We start from the raw sequence: 23,998 nt of genomic DNA on the forward strand, positions 1-23,998 counted from the left end.
TAGTTGATCGTAGACTTAAACACCAAAAATGTGAAAATCTCTGTAAGCTGCTTTCTACCTTTACTTTCATCGTTAAATTATCAACTGACCACACTGTGAAGTGAAAAAGGCTACAGGACATACTCTCACACACAGGTAAGTATTAATATATGCAGAGGGGAAGATGGACAGCCTGGTTCAGACTTCTAATAGTTATCAGTGAGACTGCAGAAGACTTATTTCCTACTTTATATACACTTCTGTGAAGCTGGAAGCTTTTACTAATATGCATCCCTCATACAAATTGGGAAAAAATTATAACACAAAACTGAACAAGTGATTTCGGGCACATTCTTAAACACTCTCATGCCGATTTCACTTAAAAAGTAGGGAGAATTCCACCAGCCTTTCTTATTAAGTTACTAACAGCCACTACAATTTTTTGTTCCCACATTCTTCTATTACAGAAACATGTTTAATTTTCTCTCAAAAAACACTTACCAACCAGCACCACTCTCTTTAGTCCGCATTCCCCTGAGGCTGTCAAAAACCCTTTCTCCTTTGCAGCATGAAGAGACCAACTGAAAGCTGAGTTACATCTGTAATGTTCTCCTCTCTTTGTATCTGTTGTTTAACCCACTGCAGTCTGGCTTTTGGTCCCATTACTAAAATTTTTTAGTGACTTTCAATTTGTTAAATCTAGGAGATCTCTTTTTCGGTAATTATCTTGTGTAATTCTTTAAGATTCCGGTCATTCCCCTTTTCCTGAGATGCTGTGCTATATTCTTACTAATTCCACGCTCTCTCCTGATTTTCCTATCTGGCTAGAGCTCTTCTCTTGCTCTATCCTAGTCTGCTTCTTCCTCCATATTTTAAATAGTTTCTAGAATTCCACCTGAAATTTTATATTCTCTGAACAATTTCACCCGCAATTAAGATTACCACATATAAGCGAATGACCTTTAAATCCATATCTCCAAATGACATATTTTTTTCCTCAACTCCAGATTTTTATATCTGTCTACCAACTTAACATTCCACTCGAATGCCGTGGAGTCTTTACATGCCCAGAAGAATATATTTTGCTCTGTAAATATAAGAAATGTAGGGATTAGGTGATAAAATAAAATTGGGTTTGAAACGGAAGACTTCTTGACCAGTTATTTTGGGGGCAGTTAGAAGAAAAAGGTGAACTGAACCTTACCCTACACATTAAAGTACAAGTATGAACAACTAACATCTAGTGTTCATAAGGTCGGTGGCAGGCAGAGGCAAGGCCTTCCAGCTGCCTGAAGAAAGGATCAAGTGAGTTGTAAAAGGTGATTGTGAGAGCCCGGTGCTATGGCGTAGCAGGTGAGGCCACTGCCTGCAGTGCCAGCATCCCATACGGGTGCCAGTTTCTGCTATGGCCTGGGAAAGCAGTGGAGGATGGCCTGGGTGCTTTGGCCCCTGCACCCGTGTGGGAGACCCGGAAGAAGCTCCTGGCTCCTGGCTTTAGATCAGCACAGCTCCAGCCGTTGCAGCCATCTGGGGAGTGAACCAGTGGATGGAAGACCTCTCCCTCTCTTTGTCTCTCTCTGCCTTCAAATAAATAAATAATTCTTTAAAAAAAAAAAAGGTAATTGTGATAATACATGGTTCTTTGTGGAAGAAAAGAAGAGGGGAGTACTAATATCTACTGAGCTTCCTTTATGTACCATGTGAGCTAGAAGCTATTCTTGCTTTTGGAGAGGGAAACCGAAATGACTTTTCAATGCCTGAATTAGAACAAGCTGACTACTGCTATAAGAGAACGACTTCAGAGCCAACGCTCTTCCTACTACACTTGGGACTCACTGCCAGTGTCACCCTCTCCTCTCAGTAACAGTGGGGAACTCCATTGTCATCCATAATTTTCACAGGGTATGATGAGTGGCCAGAAGCAACAAGGAAAGCAGGCAGGGATTAAGGAACAAACTTTCTCTGGTGAAACTAAAGGACACAGATGGAGATGTTTGCCTGGTTTCATATAGGCAAAATTCGTATCACATACTGGTTTTTTATTAAAATGTATTTATTTGAAAGGCAGAGTGACAGAGAAGGACTTATGTGTATAAAGTTAACTGGAAATAGATCTTAGTATAAAATAAGAATGGCAATAGGAGAGGGAGGAGGAAGAGGGTGGGAGTTTGGGTGGGAGGGTGGGTATGGTGGGAAGAATCACTGTGTTCCTAAAGTTGTATTTATGAAATGCATGAAGTTTGTATACCTTCAATAAAAATTTTCTGGGGGAAAAAAGAGAGACAGAAAAAGAGAGAGATCGATCTTCCTTCCACTGGTTCACTCCCCAAATACCGACAGCAGCCAAGGCTAAGCCAATGTGCTAATGTACATCCAGGGAGCAAACAGGTGATGGCTAACGTAGTTGGTTCCCTGCCACTCACATGGGAGATCCAGATTGAGCTCTGGGCTCCTCACTGTCCCGGCTGCTGCAGTCATTTGGACAGTGAGCCAGCAGATGGAAGGTTCTCTTTCTCTCTAGCTCTTACTCTCTCTCCTTCTCTCTTTCTTTTCAAAGAGATTTTTTTAAAAAAAAATTAACAATGAAAAAAAAAATCACTCTTCCTTCCCTGTTTACTCTTTCCTCATTGAATTAAGAGAGGCAACTCTGCCACACAAGCTGAGCATCCCAGTAGATTCCTGCAGGATGTGCCAGCAATCAAGATCCTGAATACTCTTCACCTGGGCCATTTATCCGGCTCATGGTCACAGTGAGCGACTTTCAAGGATGAGGTCACATCTCCCTGACACAACAAGCAGGCTTGCTTCTAACTGTCAGAGTCCTCACTGCTCCTCTCCCATGTACAACCCGCTGCAGGTCCAGGTGTTCATCTAGGCCCAGCTGGGGGCCCTCACAGGACTCCAGGGGCTGCTGGGGCAGGGGTGAAGGAGGGAACCTCTGGCCGGTGCTGCTGCCCAGGGTGATAAATGCATCCTTATCCTCTGATCAGGGGCTTTGTGTCTTCTGCCAGCACCCGTGGAACATGAACAGGCTTCCTGGGAGCTTCTAAATGGGCTAAAGTCCTTCACACACAGTGCTGATCACTGGCTGGATTAGCCTGTAAACATTCTCACTGCTGCCCCCAGATCAGAATGCAAACTCCCCGGAGGCAGGGATTTTGTCTGTTTAGTGTACTCATTACTTTTGTACCTAGAACTGGGCCTGGGATACAACAGATGCTCAATAAGCATTAGAAAAATATTTATTCAAACTCACTATTGCATTGCTATTCCACAAAATCACTCAATAAATTATGTTGACTTCCTATCTTCAAATTTATTTTAACTCAATTTCTTCTGTATGCTTATTTCATTAAAGAATCAGTTATTTAGGCACTTACCAATTGATAAGTAAGATATCTACGTCTACTTGGTAAATACGACTTTTTCACTGTCGTTTGAGAGAAAGTAAGCATACAAAAGAAACTGAATTAAAACAAAAACAGGACAGTCTAACAATGAGAACTTTACTACTGTGTACTGTTGTGCCAGATTCTGCACTAAGCCCTCTACACACACTATTATTTATTCTTCACAAGAACCTTTTAGAAAATTGTGAAGATGATTCCCATTCTACATATGAAGAAACTGAAGAAAACGAGATTAGTATTTCCAGTCAAATAACTAAATCTGATTCTATCCAATCTGATTTCAGAGCCCGGACTTTTAACTGTTCTACTTAAGACAGAATCACTGCTCAGTACATGCTATAAAGGGCTTTAAAAAGTAGAAAAAAATACTGTAAAAAGGGTAGTAATATTAGTAAAACCTCAGGTTCTTCAGCCCAATAAACAAATGCATTTGGCTGGCTTTTTCTTCAGTGTTTCATTAAGAGCGAAAGCATATAAATAAGATTTAAACCAGAAATGTACTCACAAAACAAATTTCCACAGTACATTCCAAGATTGTTTGGCCTGACTGCATATATGTGCACTCAAATACTGTAGAAATTAAACTAAAATATGGACAGGCTTTCAAGAAATCTAGCCCAGCTCAAGGACAACTGACCATGGCTCCATTTGTAGGCAGCTGCAGGGCCTTGGCTGAGGGCCAACACATAGATGCTTCTTGTAGCTCTGGGAAGCAGGAGCATCAACCTATCCTCAGTCCTCTGAGATATTTTCACTTTGGCAAGGTGAACAAATGTACTGCTTAGGATCGATGCGGCACGGAGTCCGTGTTCAAATGGCTGGCCCCCCAGGACACTGCGGGAGCTCGGCGTCACTTTCCCTGGACTCCACCACAATCGCCATTTCCCTAATGTCCTGAGTTCTTTCCGCTCGCTGCTGCCCAGAAAGATCTTCCCTAGCCTGTCGGGCAGATTGCACTCCACTCATCCCTGTATCTCCAGTTCTAGGTTCCTGATAAGGAGCAAATGAGAGCAAAATGTACCACCAGGCCGGAAATACAAACTGACTCATTTCAGAAAGATTTTCAAAGAAGCCAGGAACCAAAAAGGTGAGGTATTAGTCATGAAGTAATAGCAGCAAAGGCAATTAACCCGAACACAGCGCCATTACTCCAGTTTCCCACAGCGAGTTCAGCAAACCAAAACGCCTCTGGCTTTGCACACCCGCTTTTCTCTTGCAGCATATCTACAAAGAGCTGCAATCTCTTAATATATGTGGTTACCTTGCATTTTTAGCAAGGCTTTTGGATCCCTGGGTTCTGGACCGGTATATAAGGACCCAATGATTCATAGTTTCCGTAGAAGTTTCCCTAAGCTAGTTCCGCCTATGTTGCCTTCCCCTTACTCAGGGTTTCTTCAGTGCTCTGGGAAAGCTGAAGCAGGCCATCCTACACCACGTGCCGACTACGTCAGCAGCGTCATGGCAACCACATCCCTTTAATGCAATGGACAACAAGGCTGTGTCTTGAATGCGTGTTGGGTCCTTCTGAGCATCCATCCACGGCATCTGATGTATTAGCTGAGTCTAGGTATTGAGTGGCAGTCGCTAAAAGTAGGGAGTTTGGAGTCAAACAGACCTAAATGTTAATCCTAGCTCTACCACTTACTGGCAGTGAATCTACAGGGCCGCCTCTCCACAGCGCCTCTCTTGGACAGTGCAGGCAATGCCCACCTTCCAGGTTAATACGAGGAAGATACAAGGTGATGCCCGTAAAGCACTTAGTACAGTGCCCGAAACACGGAAGTGCCCCATAGTGGGTTGGTGCGGTGAGGCCACAGCTTAGAATCAGTCTGAAAAACGCCCTGACGCCTGTCTCCCACTAAATCATGCATGGAGTGGAGCTGCTCCTCTCATTTATCTTCCTTAAGAGACTTTTTCAGAGCTCCTGTTTCCCCTAGGCAACAGTAAAGTGCAGTTTAAGACTCCGTGGGCACTGGAAGCCAAAGCTGGAAATGAGTTCTTAAAGGAGCTGGGAGAGGGAGCCAGGAAGGAAACGGGACTAGGAGAGGGCGCTCCTGCTCTGCGCCCCACAGAGGCACAGGTGTGATTGCACGTTTACCTCGAGCAGGTTCACGGCACTTGCACGTTATCTCCCCGAGTGTCTCCCACAGCCGAGAGCGCCGTGACTGCTGTCAGGAGCGCATCCCCCTTGTTGGGCACAGGGAGATTTGACCGAAAGGACCTTGGACTCCAATGCACAGTATTTTACTAAGTGAATGAAATGCTCCGTACTTAAGAACTGCGTATCCTTTTCTATACTATCCAGGTCCCTCATTTTTCTTTTTCCATTGTCTACTATGAGCTTCGGCTAGTGAAAGACAGAGGCAGATAAATTATTACCAAATAAGGTGACTATTTATAACATGGAATACTAAAAGACATTAAAGTGCAGCATTTATGGAAGTGTCAATTAAAAAAACAAAAAGATATTTAAATGACTGCTTGGAGCTTTGTTTCCTTACAGAAAAATGACACAAGAGATTGTGAAAATGAATTCAACCGTATTTTTAATGTACAACTTAAGAAACATACTTACTTTCCAAATCTCAACACGCCAGAAACGTAAGTCTGCCAATGAGCACAGTAAAACATGAACATCCCAATAAAAGAGCAGAAAAACAGCCAGTCAGGGTGAGTGCCCAAGCGGACAGCAATGGAGGCTCCAACCGCCATAAACACTGAGGGAACAGAAAGGTTTAAGAACCAATAAGAATTTTAAATAATTAATGAAAGAATTGCTCAGTGCTATTTAGAAACACAGAGTTTTCTTTTTTAAATGGTTTTTTTTTTTTTTTTTTTGACAGGCAGAATGGACAGTGAGAGAGAGAGACAGAGAGAAAGGTCTTCCTTTTGCCGAGGCTGGTGCACTGCGGCCGGCGCATCGCACTGATCCGAAGCCAGGAGCCAGGTGCTTCTCCTGGTCTCCCATGCGGGTGCAGGGCCCAAGCACTTGGGCCATCCTCCACTGCCCTCCTGGGCCACAGCAGAGAGCTGGCCTGGAAGAGGAGCAACCAGGACAGAATCCGGCACCCCGACCGGGACTAGAACCCTGTGTGCCGGCGCCACAGGCAGAGGATTAGCCTAGTGAGCCGCGGCGCCGGCCTAGAAACACAGAGTTTTAAGTGATATAAAACAGTCATTAAAATAACCATTGTGGCCACTTGGGGAATGAACCAGTGAATGAAAGATCTTTCTCTCTCTCTTTCTCTCCCTCTCCCTCTCTCTTCCTCTCTTTTTCCTTCCTCTCTCTCCCTCTCTTCCTCTCTCCCCCTCTCTCTCTGTAACTCCAACATTCAAATAAGTAAACTCAAAAATAAAAAATAAGAAACACTTAACAAAATGAATGCTTGAATACTGTACAAAAACCGCTCCCAAAAAACTGACCCAACAGCTCAATTGTAGGTTTTTAAAGCCATCAAGACAAAAAAACAAAAAAAACAAAAAAAAACAAAACCAGGAACACAAAATTATAGGGGGAAAAAAAAAACCTCCATTAATTTACCTGTGGAAAGAGAGTCACAACCATGGTCAAAAAGTTCTCCTAAAGGAGAACACGAATTAGTTCTTCTGGCTTGTTTCCCATCAATGGCATCCAGCGACTGGTAGATAAAGAGTCCTAGTGCACAAATAAGGTATGTCCAGTATGGTGCCTAGGAATAAACATAAACCATAAAGACTGTTAGGCCACAAGCGAGCTTCTGTTTCAAGATACTTCAACCTAAGCCAACTGATGTTATTTTCTCATGTTTGTGCTTTGTGTCACTTCAGTGTGTCATGAAGAACAATGATAACCCGCCTTCCATAAATAAAAAAATAAACTGAAGAATCAAATGAATTGCCCTAAGTCAGCTGGGTAAAAGGCCACAGAGGTCCAACTGTAAGCAACACGGAGCGAAATGGCTGAAGCAAGGATCAGGGCCTAGGTCTTGATTCCCTGGACCACAGCTCTTTTAATAAAACACCATTCAGAGTCACGCAGCGCATAACCGTTCTGGTCAAAGGCTGACCACGTGTACAAGGGCAAATTCCAATCACCTCGTGTTTTTAGCATACCTTTTCTATGTTTAGATCCACAAATACCCACCATTGTGTTTTACTGGCCTGTGGCATTCAGCACAGTAACATGTAAAACAGGTCTGCAGCCCAGGACTAACGGTGTACCGCACAGCCTATGTAGGCTACACCATTTAGGTGTGTGTAAGTCCACTGTATGATGTTCACGCGGTGATTAAATCGCCTGACGACGCATTTCTCTGCATGTAGTCCTGTCATTCAGTGATGTGTGAGTGTTGATGGCACAGATCTGAAGTTACTCAGTAAGTCCTTGGTATGAACACAGAACTTAAGGGCAAACTACAGACCTTGGCTTTCATTCACAATGGAGTAGCACGCGCTGGGTTTACTTCCCAATTTGCTGAATTAGAAAGGCAAGCAAATCCACGAACAGAGGCTGTCAGACCCCACAGGTAGCAAAGGCTTAGGATTCCCAAGAGAAGGGGAAGCAAGTGAGGTGAGCCTTAGGATGGCTCCAGCTAACTGTCCACAGGCCCCGCCTAGGCCACAGGGCAGGAACAGGGACCCAACCTGAGCCCAGTGGTGTGTGTGGCTGTGTTGGGGAGAAATAATTAGAGCACAGGTCAAGCCAGCTGGAATGTGTGAGGGGAGGATGGGAGAGAAGGGTGCTGCACAGAGAAAGGAGCATGAGCAGTGGAGTCCGTACAAGGCACCTTTAAATCTCAGACCAACCTGTGCCTGGATGAGACAACACTACTACTAACCAAGGTCAGGGAAAGCAGCGCTGCTCAGTGGAAGGTCCGGAAGCTCACACAAGGCTGGGAATAGTTCATGCCCCAGCAGGCAGAGCAGAAAGACCCTGTACCTCCTGGGGCACTGGGTAACGTTCTCAGAGGTGCATTGTCTTGGCAGTGGGCCCAGAACAGCCCTAGTATAAAGGCTCCTCTGGAAAGCACGGACAGGACTTCAAATCCCGCCGGAAAAGGAGCCAGGTAACTCCTCACACCTTCACTGCAGCCAGCATCACTACATCTCAGGGGGAGAAAATCCAGCAGCCCAAAATGTGAAGTTCACCACCTTTTATTTTATCGCCGTTCTAATTATACAAGGCAGGAGAGTAAATCCAGTGACCACTGTTGTCATCACACAGGGCCCTGGGGAAGTGGAATACGTCTAGGAAGACTATCACAAAAGGGCAGTCAATAAGTCCTTTTTCTATGGATCAACTTGTATCAATTTAATTGACCTATTTTCATGTTTACTGACTGCTTGCTGTTCATTTCTCTCAAATAGTCTTTTTTTTTTTTTTTGTCTTTTCTTTATCACTGGCTTTCAGTAATTTGATTATAATACACCTTGGTGGGTTTTGAAAAAAGTTGTCTAGTTGGGGTTTGTTAAGCTTCCTGGGTATATAAATATATAGATTCCATCCAATCTGAAAATTTCCCATCCATTCTTTCTTATACTTTTTATGTCATACCCTCTCCCTTATTTGTGAGACCCAGAGTTAAGGTATGCTGCTTTTTGCTTCCCCATAGATCATCAATGCCCAGTTCAGTTACTATTGGTTCTTTTTCCTATGCATCCTTTTGGACAGTTTCCATTGTCAGTCTGCAAATGTACTGATCTTTTCTACTGCAGTATCCAATGTGCTACTGACTTCACACTGTGGTTCACAATTCAAATACTGTAGCTTCTCAATTCTAGAGATTTCATGGGAGAGAGGCCAGCGCCATGGCTCACTTGGTTAATCCTCCGCCTGCAGCACCAGCATCCTGTATGGGCACTGGGTTCTAGTCCCAGTTGCTCCTCTTCCAGTCCAGCTCTCTGCTGTGGCCTGGGAGGGCAGTGGAGGATGGCCCAAGTGCTTGGGCCCTGTACCTGCATGGGAGACTGGGAGAAAGCACCTGGCTCCTGGCTTCGGATCGACACAGCGCTGGCCATAGCAGCCATTTGGGGAGTGAACCAATGGAAGGAAGACCTTTCTCTCTGTCACTCTCACTGTCTATAACTCTACCTGTCAAAAAAAAAAAAAAAAAAGATTTCATTGGAGGCTTTTCTCTTTTTATTATATGCATACTTTCCCCTACTTTCTTGAACACAAACAGCACATTTATAAAAATGATTTTAATGTCTCCATCTGCTAAATCTATTATTCCTATCATTCCTGGCTCTGATTATATTGGTTCATTTTACGCCTAGTTGTAGATCCTATTCTCTTGTTTCTTTGCATGATTGAGAATTTTTTTATTAGAGGTCAAACCTTGTGAATTTTATATTTTGGGGTGCTACATTGTTTTTCCCTAAGATGTACTATATGCTGGCTGCAGTTAAGGTACCGGTAAATTAACTGGATCCCTTTGAGGTTGAACTTTAAGTTCTGAGAAGGTTTTCCAGAGAAGCCCTCAGATTAGGACTCTTTCGTGCCCACTGCTAAAATAATACACTGTTGAGAACTCTACCCAATACTCCAGCTACTACAAGGTCTTCCTGGGACAAATGGTCAGCCCAGAATTATACATTTTGGAGGAAAGGCTAGCAAAATTGCTAAGGACTAGAATTTTTAAGTTAAACTTTGCCATCTGTGGCTCTGTCTTTTAACAGCCATGTGACTGGGCCAAGTGTTTTAAACTCTCTAAGCCTTGGTTACCTCATCTCAAAGATGTGATTAATACTTTTATTGTATCTGATGCAAACATTTTTAGATTGCTAATTACACAGATGCTGGCATTTAGTAAGTGCTTAGCAAAGGTCAGCTATTGTCATTAAATTGGTTTTGAACACTTTTAGTGGCAAATATAATTTTTTTACCTTACCAACCTATGTATGATGTATGTGGCAATTCTACAAATACCCAACCAATCTGACCTATCTCATTCCTTAATCTTTGTAAGTAAATACAAGTTTACTGTAAACTAAACTTATTAAAAATATTAGTTAATACTGCATTCCAAGCACTATTGATTGCACTAATAATTGTTTAAAAGGAATTAAGTTTCTTTTCTTTAATAGAAAAGCAGTATATGTTAGAAATAAGAGTAGAATTAACCTGAATTATGAAAATGCATATGAAAATATCACATTCAGCTCTGAATAGTACGCTTTCAAAGGCTTATCTGGAAACTACGAAACAATTTAACAGCCAGCTAAAAACTAGAATTGAGATATCATCATGACAGTACAAAAAAGAAAATACACACACACACTCAGAGAACAAAACACTACACAACCGACCTAGAATCTTCTGAAAGAATCCCAGAGTAAACTTTGGCAGGGAACAATCTTGTTAACCCTTTTCTTTCTTTTTTCCTTTTTTTGTGACAGGCAGAGTTAGACAGTGAGAGAGAGAGAGACAGAGAAAAAAGTCTTCCTTCCGTTGGTTCACTCCCCAAATGGCCGCTACAGCCGGTGTGCTGCGCCAATCTGAAGCCAGGAGCCAGGTGCTTCCTCCTAGTCTCCCATGCTGATGCAGGGCCCATGCACTTGGGCCATCCTCCACTGCCTTCCCGGGCCATCCTCCACTGCCTTCCCGGGCCACAGCAGAGAGCTGGACTGGAAGAGGAGCAACCAGAACAGAATCCAGCTATGGTTCTAGTCCCAACTAGGACTAGAATCCGGGGTACCAGCGCCGCAGGCAGAGGATTAGCCTAGTGAGCCACAGCACCAGCCAACCCTTTTCAAACTTGCACTTTTTTACCTATTTTCCTACTGTGAAAAATCATACTGCTTAAATTGGGAGAGCAAAGTTATAATTAAAATATATGTACAATTAGAAACTGAGGTTATTAAAACTCATGAGGTGACATAAAATGTCATTTTTCCTCTCGTCTATTTCTATCACTCTTTCCTTAAATGACGCGCTCGACAGCAAATCCTCCAGCTGAGACATCTTCCACTGCAAGTGGCCCTGCCCCCAGATCACATTCTGCCCCTCGTTCAGAGAAGGGAAATCAAGCCAGGTTCCCTAGTGCAACACTGCTTCATGGGGATACACGAGGAGTTAGGGATTTAAATAGAGGGGAAAAAAAAATTGGCAGAGCCTGAAAGTGAAAGGTTTATTCAGTACAGTTTCTGGATCCATGTTCCTGATCCATTGGTCATGACCAGAGATAAGATTACTAAGGCACCCATACCCTCAGAGAGGGGGCAGTCATTACTGTGTCCTTGTGACGAAGACTCAAGTGAAACAGAGGGAGAGGTATCACTCCCACCAAGGCCTGCAGCTGGCCTGGGGCCAGCAATCGAACCAGGTCTCCTGACTCTGGAGACAGATCTATCACGCCAGGGGCTGCAGCCTGGACACAGCGTCTCATCTGAACTCTTCGCTGCCTCTTCCTTGCAAACCTGTTGAGCAGCACATTCCCCTCCGACAAGGCAATTTCAAGCGGCGGTGAAGGCCAGAGCAGTGCCTGCCAGCACCCCGGCCTTCTGCCCCTCATACCCAGAAAAGCACACTGGTCTGCCGGTACCTGTTCCCTCCTCTCCGGCCTTCCCGAAGCCCAGGAGCCAGACCTGCCTTCCCCTTCCCTGTGGTTACCACCGCAGATGCAAACAGGTGGAGGCTCTCACCAGTCTGCGTTTTTCAACCTCTCTGACCTGCCATCTCTGCAGACAGCCTACGTGCTGGGGATGCCGGGGCCAGGCCCAGCAGCCCCCTCCCTTCCAGCCTTCCCCTGAAGAGGACAGACAGAGAAGCAACTCCTGCAGGACGCGGGACCTACAGAACCACCTCAACACAACTCCAGCTTTGATGCGAACTTCTTTTACAATTTTAATACAAATATATTCTAACATAAGGATGGAAAAACCGCGTGCATGATAATCATAGCAATATACCAGACTGCTGCCAGAGAAGGAGCCTACTCCAAATAGCAGGACTTTTGCAGCATGTCAGATGCCTACCACTCAAAGTTCTTATTTATATAGTTTTCATAACATCTACTGTACCCTTTAAGATCAGAACTTAACAGAATACCACGGAAGTCCCTACAGAGCAAACACACCAACCTACATTATTCTCCCTAAAGTCTACATGGTAGTCAAATACAAGGCTGTATGGTAACTTAAGTGGTAACTTTTCTAATGATGAATCTGATGTGACTTCATGGAATGCTTATATTACTATATTAGATTATAATACATTATATAAGCTTATTCTAGAAAACAAAATAATGACTAAGAATCATAATTCCCTTGGGGACGGCACTGTGGCATGGCAGTAAAGCTGCCTCCTGCAACGCCGGCATCCCTTATGGGTGGCAGTTCGAGTCCCAGCTGCTCCACTTCTGATCCAGCTCCCCGCTAATGAGCCTGGGAAAGCAGTGGAGAATGGCCCGAATTCTTGGACCCCTGTACCCACTTGGAAGACCCAGAAGAAGCTCCTGGCTCCTGGCTTCAGCCTGGCCCAGCCCTGGCTAATGCAGCTATCTGGGAAGTGAACCAGCAGATGGAAGATCTCTTTCTCTCTCTCTTTCTCTCTCTCTCTCTAATTCTGCCTTTCAAATAAACAAAATAAATCTTTTAAAAAATCATAATTCCTAGTCATTAAAAGAAAAAACTCCACTAATAAATTTAAATTGCTTTTCAGTTACACCACTGTAAAACAGCTGTATAAAAATAAGTACTGGGGAAAGTTTACCGTTTCTAGTTAGTTGAATTACTTATAGCATGTTGTTATTATTCATTGTAAGATTAGAGAAAACCGCATTATAGTTTTAAAACGTCCATAGTGCTGAGAAGTACAACAAAACACTGCAACTGTTTACAGAAGCATAAACAAAATAAACTGACAACGCTGAAGCCATCCACTTCTACCTTAGTCTCAAAGGCACAAAGCGCACACTGGAAGAAAGGAGACGGCGAGCCCGATAGTCTACTAGCTGATTCCATCTTACATCTGATTTGGTTTTCCAGAAAGCATGCACAGGTGAACAGCACCTCTGACCAAATCCTGTATACCCTTCAGCATTCTTTGGGAAAGACTCCATGGGTCCAGGGCTCTTCAATGCTGGGTGCAGTGGTTAAGCTGCAGCTTGAGATGCCCACAGCCCATACAGCAGAGCCTGGCTTACGTCCTGGCTACTCGGCCTCCAGTCTAGCTTCCTGCTAATGTGTACTCCAGGAGACAGCAGACAATGGCCCACATACTTGGGTTCCTGGCACACACATGGCAGACCTGGATGGAGTTCTTGGGTTCCTGGCACACACATGGCAGACCTAGACGGAGTTCTGGGCTCCTGGCTTCAGCATGGCCCAGCCCTGGGTGTTGAGGGCATTTGGGGAATAAGCCAGTGAATGGAAGCTCTTTCCCTCACCTCCTTCAAATAAGTGAAAAATAAAATAAAATAAATAAAATAAACCTTCAAGTTTCCATGTTAAAGTGAGAGAGGGGGCATCTATGTTTTCTCCTTGGCCTTAACCCAGCCACTCCCTACCTCTCTACAATGCAGAGAGAAAAACAGCATCAGCTTACCACTCTCCATTCAAAGCTCCCTCCAGACCAAAACTCGAAACCAACTGTCTCTTCCCTTTTCCTCTCTCCTCACCCAAATATTTCACTTTCTAGGGCTGAATTGATGGAAGTAGAGTGTGTCTTTCTTGTTCATTGTCACATGTTTAGTCCCCTAGCACAGTGACTGGCACAGAGTATGTGGGACCAAGTGTGACAAAAAAAGGTCTCTGTGCAAAAATGCTTGTTCAATGTGTATCACAGCAATCGGGGCAGGGCCGTCATGTTCTCGAGGCTTCTCTGGCCACCCCTCCCACACTAATCTTAGAAGAAGTTCATGGCATGAACACAAGCTCTTACAACCAATAGATCAGTTTCAGCACAGCTCCAGTCCTCATGTCTAGCTTGTGGGTTTATTTATGGCTTGAGACTGCTTTATGGCTGTTCCCTTCCTAAACACTCTTCCCACTCAATTCAGCAAAGCACTCACATGTCCTGCCTGGTGTACCTCCTTGTCTACCTATATTTCCCCAAGGAGCAAAGAATGCTAATGTGCCTATTTCTAGTCAGTATAATCCTATGTATTCCACTTCAAAAATATGCCTTTCACAAATGTTTCAACATTAAAGCTGCTCTGCAAATAAAAGAGGCTTTCTACCCTATCAGGTATGCTCATCAGAGCACTGGTATCTCCGGCTAATGCAAGATCCCAACAGCAGAAACCACAGAAGGGGATGGTGTTCATGGCCTTATAACAATGTACTGTTTCTATGACAGTTTCCTGGGTTTTAAATTATTTCATAGGTGGCAGCAATACGTTAAAAATGCAAAGTTCTGAAGTAGTCTTCTTAATGAAATAAGGACCAGATTTAACCAAGGGCAAGGATACACAGTCTTAAGGTTTCACAGAGGGAGCTTGCCATTTCTTCAAATAATGATCAATTAAGATCTTTAAATCTACAAATAAAATGAGTGTAAACAAACGAAGAATTCTTATAGAATCAAGGCTTCCACCTCAAACTCTCACATATGTGGAAATCTATATTCTCTTTATATATATATTTTTTTTTAAAGACAGAGTTACAGAGAGAGGTAGAGACAGAGAGAGAGGTCTTCCATCCTCTGGTTCACTCCCCAGATGGCCGCAACGGCTGGAGCTGTGCCGATCCGAAGCCAGGAGCCAGGAGCTTCTTCCGGGTCTCCCATGTGGGTACAGAGGCACAATGACTTGGGCCATATTCTACTGCTTTTCCTAGGCCATAGCAGAGAGCTGGATCAGAAGAGGAACATCTGGGACTAGAACCGGTGCCCATATGGGATGCCGGTGCTTCAGGCCAGGGCTTTAACCTGCTGTGCCACAGCGCTGGCTCCTATATTTTCATAATCATGTAAAGGTACAAAATGCTGTCCAGTATAAGATAAAATGAGGGGCCAGAGTTGTGGTATAGTGAGCAAGCCGCTGCCTGCAGTGCTGACATCCCATATGGGCACCAGTTCAAGTCCCAGCTGCTCCACTTCCTTTTTTTTTTTTTTTTTAAATAAAAAGATTTATTTTATTTATTTGAAAAAGAGTTACAGAGAGAGAGGTCTTACACCTGCTGGTTCACTCCCCAGATGGCTGCAATGGCCGGAGCTGCACCACAGCACTGGCTGCTCCACTTCCGATCCAGCTCTCTGCTATGGCCTGGGAAAGCAGTACAAGATGACCCTGTTGTACCTGAGCGAGTGTAAACAAAGGAGCACCACACACTGATAAAATTTGATGGTCCTTTATTGCAGGCGGTGTAGAGTGGGCTCATGCCCTAAAGAACTCTCAACCCTGAAGCCCAAAGCAACAGGGTTTATAAAGGCAAAAACCACAAAATCGGGAGGGGAATACATGGTTACTGGGGTCAAGCTGACCTAAAACCTATGCAAAACTAGTATCAATTATAATCTTGACAATACCAGCTACAATCTTAACAATTCCAATTCTAATCTTGACATTAATCCAGGTATTGGTTTTAATCATATGTAGGACATAGACAAATTACATTTTTATCATTAACCCTGGTGCAGCCTATCCACTTCCAAGCTTGGGCGATCATGCTAGGGGGTTTCTATGCTCTGCCAAGTGTGATGCTATTGTTCAACTGTTTTAGATCATAGTTTCAGACCAGAGTCTCACGGGGGGGGGGGGGGGGGCACCTTCCCAAAATGGAGTCTCAGGTTCTCCAAAATGGAGTCCCTACTGTCAAGGTGTTACTTCAACCCAAGTCCTTGGGCTCCTGCACCCGAATGGAAGACCCAGAGGAAGTTCCTGGATCCTGGCTTCAGATGGGCGCGGCTCTGGCCGTAGGCCAACTGGGGAATGAACCAGCGGATGGAAGACCTCTCTCTCTCTCTCTGCCTCTCCTTCTCTCTCTGTGTAACTCTGACTTTCAAATAAATAAATCTTAAAAAAAAAAAAAAAAAAAAAAAAAAAAAAAAGATGGCCGGCGCCGCGGCTCACTAGGCTAATTCTCCGCCTTGCGGCGCCGGCACACCGGGTTCTAGTCCCAGTCGGGGCACGGATCCTGTCCCGGTTGCCCCTCTTCCAGCCCAGCTCTCTGCTGTGGCCCGGGAGTGCAGTGGAGGATGGCCCAAGTGCTTGGGTCCTGCACCCCATGGGAGACCAGGAGAAGCGCCTGGCTCCTGCCATCGGATCAGTGCGGTGCGCCGGCCGCGGCGGCCATTGGAGGGTGAACCAACGGCAAAGGAAGACCTTTCTCTCTGTCTCTCTCTCTCACTGTCCACTCTGTCAAAAAAAAAAAAAAAGATAAAAGGAAACTAAATTCCTCTATCAGCTTAAACACTGGAAATTGAATCATGATGGTATTTTATTTTATTTATCTTAAAATGACAACTGCCCTTTCTCTTTTGCCTGTAAACAATGATTCAATAATAATAATCACTTTACTTCATAAAAGTGAATGATAATCTGCCAAAGATGTGGTTTTTTCAATAGACGAGAATATGAAGAGTACACCACTTCTCAGTTATAAAGCTCAAAAAATTTCCAAAAAAAAAGGATTTTCCTTTACATTATACATTTTTCCTCCTTCTTTTATTCTATTTGTTTGTAGGAGGAGGTCTCAAGGGAAAAAGGATGAAAACATTTCTACCTGGACAACCTAAGCCACAGACATTTTAAAATTCAAATTATGAGAGGGGAAGGAGAATTTTCAAAAAAAAGTTTGTGGAAATATATGTGATGAAAAAACTATGCACAGGTTTCAAAAACAATTTTTGTGCCAAAATAAACTTATCTCTCAATTCCATTTTTCTATACACAATGTTTAAGGTCCTTTACATGTAGGAACAAACCAGTTCTAACTACTAAGGAAGCCGGCAGAGGACAGATAAATGGCTTTTAAGTGTTAGCAGGCTGCCAAGAAGAAAGAATCTTATCTGTCAGATAAGATCACTGTCAGGTGGGATAAGATGACCGTCAGGTCAGTCAGCCAGGAAGGCCTTAGGGACTCCCGGTGTCCACCCCACCTCCTCTGGGAAGCTCAGGAAGAGCCTCCACTCAGGCAACGCAGCAGGTGATAAGCTCCCTGCACAAAGGTAGTAAAACCGGTGCTGCAGGGCCAAAGGGCGCTCTCCTAGGGCGCTCTCCTGGCCTGAGACCTCTGTAGCTGGAGAGGAGCCTTGCTGAAAATGCCAGCCTCTCACTGTGGGAAAGGGAACAGGAGAGCAGCGCGAACGGACTCTCCGGGCAAATCCAACCGTTCTTCAACCTCACGGGAGCCAAGCGGCAGGAGCGCTATGCACTGGGGGCTCACACTTCTTTCTGTGTTCCTCAGGAGGGCCCTGTTTCGGCCACACTTGAACGGGAATGTTAAAGGAGAAATGGCTGGTTCCTTGGCAAGTGTAGTGAAGCCACAGGAATCAAAGGGACCGGAGAGGTTACCTCCACGTTACCCTCAGCTGCTCTTCCGGACAGCGTGGACCGAGGGCGTGGTGAGAGGCACCTCGGCCACAGAACTCAAGGAGGCATTCATTCACTAAGGAGGCATTCATTCACTGTCCTGGCCGGCAAGTGCTTCTGTACACCCCGAGGCCTGCGTCTGCCTCACTTCGTCCCGGCCCCGCTTCTAGAACTCTCATTCCCTAGAAGCCTGCAGCGTATATTTTGTTTTTGTTGTTGTTGTTTCTTTCTTTTTCTTTTCTTTTCTTTTTTTTTTTTTTTGACAGGCAGAGTGGACAGTGAGAGAGAGAGACAGAGAAAAACGTCTTCCTTTGCCGTTGGTTCACCCTCCAATGGCCGCTGTGGCTGGCACATCGTGCTGATCCGAAGCCAGGAGCCAGGTGCTTATCCTGGTCTCCCATGGGGTGCAGGGCCCAAGGACTTGGGCCATCCTCCACTGCACTCCCGGGCCACAGCAGAGAGCTGGGCTGGAAGAGGGGCAACCAGGACAGAATCCAGTGCCCTGACCGGGACTAGAACCTGGTGTACCGGCGCCGCAGGCGGAGGATTAGCCTATTGAGCCGCAGCGCCGGCCTATTTTGTTTTAATAACAGAGGTCACTTCCTTACAAGAGCCCTGTCTTAATAAGTGAGGAGTGATAAATGATTTAATTAAAAATAAAGGAGTAGGTGATAAAAATCTCAAGGAAACCCAACCTATAAAAAAAATCTGAGTTGGAATTGGCAGGTTATTGCCTTCTTTATTTTCCCCCAACAAATTAACTCTTTACTATATGGTACAAAAGCAACCATGATCTGTTATTTAAACAGATATAAGCCATTTCTTAAGGTCTTTCTGACTTCTTCATTTATACTTGCTTTTTTTGATTCAACTTTCATAAACTAATAAATGTAATATTCAACACCTTTTGACCTGGTCCTAAGCTAGGAACCTCTCTGCCTCAAACACACTTTTAACAGAGATACATACACCAAGATAGAGAAAGCAGGGCAGAAACATTTCATAAGTAAAAGACAATGGGGTCAGTTTCCACCAGCCCCACAAGGGTATGGGCTGAGGGTTTCACAGTCGAGAAAGCTACTTTACTGAACCAACGTGAATCCATTTGCCAGTACATTCCACAAGGCCGATACTAAAGCTACAGTCTTTGGCAGAAAGTTAATTACAAGGGGGCCTGTGTAAGGAGTCCCCGATCCAGGGTTTGGAAAAGTCGTGATGGCTCAGGTGTGCAGAAACCCTGGCGAGGTTCTAAGCAGAGGAGTCTGGAATCAGCCCAGCAGAGCCCTACCATGTTCTAAGCAGCTCTCCTAGGAAAGCAGGAATTTAAACACACACACACACACACACACGATTAGATCCACTGTTAAAACATTAAACCAGGGGAACTTGTAGGAAAAGACTGAGGAAATATAAGATGTTTTTGAGATCCAGGCCTGAGGGAGAAAGCCAGTGAAGGGGCAGTGGGATACAATATCCCTACTAGGCTGGAGCTAGAATTTAGATAAACATAGGAATTGTATTAAATGAGCTCTAACTTCCTCTCCAACTCTAAGAATCTGTGGTTCTGTTTTAGGGTTAGGTAGCCAAGGGATGCGGCAGGGACTCCACACTTAGTATCATGGGCATGGAGAATTGCTTTGTCAAGATCCAAAGGAGACAACTCAATTCTTTTTTTCTCCAGTTGGTTGCCTTAACAATTGCTTACTCTCCTTAAAATTACCCATGTCAAGCAGCTGGTAAGCATTTAATCCAAGAATTACTAAAACTCTGTAAGGACTGAAAACCATCCTCTCTCAAGACTACCCTGTAATATTTCATTCATGCAGTTCAGCAAATATTTACTATGCATTTATTTCAGGCAAGGCACTACGCTTAAGGAGATTACACAAATAAACTTAAAATCTGGTAGGCTGTCCTAGCTCAGGAAGGATGCACACAACCCTACTTAAAGCTTTGTAACCATAGGAGAGATGAATTTCCTTTTAGTTTCCTCATTTATAAAATGGGGATTTAAAAAAAATTATTTTATTTATTTGCAAGACAGAGAGACAGAAAGAAATGGTTCGATCTATCCACTGGTTCACTCCCCAAATGGCTACAACTGCCAAAGCTGGGCCAGACCAAAGCCAGGAACTAGGAGCTTCTTCTGGGTCTGCCATGTGGGAGCAGGGGCCCAAGCACTTGGGTTATTTTCTGCTGTTTTCCCAGGTGCATTATCAAGGAGCTGGATCAGAAGTGGAGCATTCGGGGACTTGAACTAACGCCCATATGGGATGCATGCACTGCAGGCAGAGGCTTAACCTTCTATGCCACAGTGCCCGCCCCAAACCAGGGATATTAACAGTAGCTAATCAAAAGGTTGTTGAGAAGATCCAATGACATAAAAGAACAAGATCAGCTTAAAATAAAGCCTGTAAATACTCAATAAATGTAAATGATTGTCACTGTTATGGGAGGTCAGAGGATTAAGTGGTTGATCTGACATGGAAGAAAGAAGAGAAGTGTCATAAGAGAGGTAGTTAGATAAGGGGGATAGAAGAAAGGAAACGGAAGCAAAAAAGAGGGACACGCAGGAGAGAAACCCTTGCTGTAATAAGCGGTTCAATCTGCTTAGAGCAGAAAGGGCCTCAAAAGTATCTCGGAGCACCTCTATAGAAGTTTAATCTACGTCACATTTTTTTCTATTAATTTCCCTTTATCCACAGTCAGTCCCAGGAATCAACACAGTAGTTCACATACATCTCAAACTTTAATACAGATATGTAGTCAGCATTACTCCCTTAATGAGCAGATAAGCGGCACCTAAATTTAAAAACCGAATGTGAAACCTAAGATGTGAAGGCGCTTTCCACACCTGTGTATATCAGACACAGGCAGAGAAAGGCGGGAACTCCAAGTCAGCAGGTGGCAGGAGGTCGCAAGAAGAGTCTGAGCTTTGGAGTCAGGCCCACTTCGGTGTGACTCCTACCTGGTCCTGAGTTCTACGGCTTTGAAGGTCAAACAGCCAGAAACCGCCATGCCCTTTCACACTGGTGTTGGGATTTTCTCAAAGGAGCCTTGTAGATGCTGTCAGGGTTCCCCTCACTGCATCAGCCATTGAGCAGCCTACGCAGCAACCCTCTTCTACTCCTACCTTCCTATCTTAACTCTGAGTTCCCCTTGTTGGGTTATATTTCAATTTCCTATCTTTGTTGAAAAGCGCCTCCATGAGCCTAAAAACTAATTAGAAATTTCTACTTCAATCAGGCTGCCCTTTACTCCCCTAAAGAAAAGCTACTGGTCTGTCTGCATGCCCTGCCCTTAGCAAGTGCTCAAAAGTGCTTCTTAAATTAATAATAACAAGGCGGAGTCCACAACACAATCGACCGGCCTGAGAAGCACCCAAACACTGTAGGCCAACCTAGGCCCAATCAAAGCTAATTTCTATTAGGCATTTTCAGGACATTGTTTAATAACAGTACCACTTCCTGTGGGTCAAGTAACATTTTAAATTTGTGGGGCAAATCACAGCTTTCTCCATTTCGCCACATATCATCTATCATTCGATCCTCACTGCCTCCTTGTGAAATCGGCTGGGCGGGCATAGGTCTGTGGTGGCCCAGCAGATAAGAAGCCAAGTCCTCTGCTCTGCCCCAACGATCTCTCCATTCTAATACTCTCCTTCTGGGAAATTCTGGGAATAGGCAACGAAAAACAAATATTAAAGCAGCTTAGTGTTTTCAAACAATATGGCAATGATTAGCCAAAGTGAATGCTAAGAACTGGACAATAAACATATCAATCCAATGGCAAATGCAGGCTCCATCAAATATATATATATATATATGTATATATATTTAAACGTGTGCATGGATGGGGGACAGAAGTGTTTTTCATTGCATCCCTGTAATCCAACCTGAATCCCCACTAATCCTCCAAGCACCTAAACTCAAATATGACTACAAAGGTAATTCACTATTTGGAGGGCAAAGAAGAGAAAGCATTGTCGCACAATACACCACTTAACAGTTATCCTATGTACTACATACAGTAAGCTACAGACAGCAGGGAACCCCACCCTTTGCCTATCCCTCTCCACGCTCAGCCCAAGGGGACCTGGTGATTACCAGCTGTCCAAAGCCTTTTACTCTTCCAACATGGACCAAACACAACGATCGCTAACAAAAAAGTTGGTTTCTCTGATCCCTGTGTAGTGATGACAAGGATCATTACCTCGATAATATCCTGGTGTGCTTTTCATGAAAAAGTCAGTGAAGCAAAGAGGAAGTGGCCTCTTAAAAGTAACTTGCACTTGATCAGAGCTACCAGCTATTTCAAGTTCACTAGTACACCCTTTTGAGAAACAGATTATACAAGTGTCCAAAGGGCATCTCGGGCTTGGCCAACCCGGCCACAAGTCCTTGCGCCAGGCAGGTCAGAGATGGAGGTGGGGGTGTCCGGGCGCTGCGCGCCGAGTCGCCCCGCCCCGCCGGGCAGCCGGTGCATCCACAGGTTGGCTCCGGAGGGAGGGCTTGGCGGCCCCCGGGAGCGACTGCACGGACCCACGGACCCGGGCGTGGGGCAGTGACCTTGACGCCCCTCCGCTGCCCGGTGGAGGCTCCGGATGGTCACGGGACTGGGGCAGTGGCATGACAGCCCGTAGGTGGCCCCGGGAGGCTCGGGACCGATACTGTACGCGGGGCAGTGGCCGCGTCCGCCCCTCCACGGCCCCGGGAAGGCTGAGCCGCGCGAGGGGCCGGGCTCGGGCGGGGGAACGAGGGGGCAGTTGGGGGCTCCCGTCCGCCGCGGCCGCCGCCGGGCGGTCAGCCCTACCTCCTCGGTGACCGTGGGGCAGTAAGCGATGAGCACGAGCGTGGTGAGCAGGTTGATGGCGAGGCCGAGCAGGGTGATGGAGTTGGGCGCCAGCCAGAGCGGGATCCATTGGAGCAGCCAGGTCCAGTAGAGCTGCAGCGGCGGCTCGAGCAGCGACACGCCCGCCGCGCTGTAGCGGTGCTCCTCCAGCCGCCGCAGCTGCGCCGCGCTCAGCGGCTCGCCCAGCGCCTTCAGCCAGCGCGGCGCCGGCCTGGCCCCGGCGCCCGCCGCCATGGCCGCCTGCGGGCCCGAGCGCAGCCCGAGCCGGCCCCCAGGGGCGGGGAGCGACGCGGGGTGGGGCTCGCGGCCGGGGCCTGCGCCGGTCCGGCCCGCGCGGCCGCGGTGGGGTCAGGCCGCGCCGCCGCCGCCGCCGCCCCCTGGTCCCGGGGCCCCCGCCCACAAGCCGTGGGGCCGCCGCCGGGGGCGGGGCCTCGGGGCTGGGGCCGCGCGTGGGAGGTGTGCGGGGCCTGGGCCCGCCCCGACACGCCCGCGGGTCGCCGTAGGGCTCGCGCTCCGTAACTCTCCCGTGGGCGCGCGCGGGTCCCGACTGCCCGGTGGCCGCCTGCACCTGTCTCCAAGGGCTGGGTTTCTTGCCCTGGCTGTCTGATAACCGGGTCCTTGGGAAAAGTCCTCTCGCTAGCTGGATGGTTAGAGCCGCTCCTTCTACCTGGGGGAGGTGGGCACACCGCTTGGGGTGTCCGTGTTCTGGTTGTGCCAACCTGTGGAGGACTACGCCGCCTGAGGAGTTGGAATTTTTTTTTTTTTTTTTAATTAAGCACACGAGTTTGCAGGTCTTGGGTCGCCGACATGATGGCCCCATCTGTGCCGCTTGGTAAACAATTCTGTCCCAACATGGAGACAGGCGGCCCTACCCTCTGCTGGTCCAGGTTCTAAGAGAACCTTCACCGCAGGTTCGGAGACTAAGGTTTGAAATTAAAAAATCAAAGCTTGGAAACACTAACAAGGGGACTCAATGGTTGAACCCCAAAGGCCTGATTTTCAGAGCATCCGAAACCAACCACAATGGATCTTTTGCACGCACTTTTCTGCCCTGCAGTAGAGGGCAGGAATCCACGAGTGTCCTTTCACCGCGGCGTGGACCAAGCTCACTTGCCACCCAATGGGAGTTCCCCAGCTCCTTACCTCACAATGCAGCCATTTGGACAGGAGACAGTGTGTCATAAACCGACATACTGCACCGCCTGAGACACACCTGTCGCTTACCTTCTTCTTCCCTTCCCAGTTCTGACCTCCAGGCATTTTTCTAAGGCAATCACAGCTGCATCACAAGAGAGGTCAAAAATA

General features: G+C 45.9%; 1 protein-coding gene across 2 annotated transcripts in view; it reads right to left on the minus strand.

The window, feature by feature from the left end:
* CHPT1 (choline phosphotransferase 1) overlaps positions 1 to 22,934 on the minus strand; it is a 34,416-nt gene extending 11,482 nt beyond the window's left edge. For both annotated transcript variants that reach the window (XR_009866973.1, XM_062203040.1), the window contains exons 1-3: positions 22,655 to 22,934; positions 6,931 to 7,078; positions 5,965 to 6,106 (exon numbers count right to left, since the gene is read on the minus strand). Coding sequence is in view for 1 of the 2 variants with exons in the window: in XM_062203040.1 (XP_062059024.1) it covers positions 5,965 to 6,106; positions 6,931 to 7,078; positions 22,655 to 22,927 (563 nt within the window). In the remaining variant the exon portion in view is untranslated. The remainder of the gene's footprint in view (positions 1 to 5,964; positions 6,107 to 6,930; positions 7,079 to 22,654) is intronic.
* Between the last annotated feature and the right edge of the window lie 1,064 nt (positions 22,935 to 23,998).

This window comes from Lepus europaeus, chromosome 10, assembly GCF_033115175.1.
Source record: "Lepus europaeus isolate LE1 chromosome 10, mLepTim1.pri, whole genome shotgun sequence".
NCBI classification, from domain to species: Eukaryota; Metazoa; Chordata; class Mammalia; order Lagomorpha; family Leporidae; genus Lepus; species Lepus europaeus.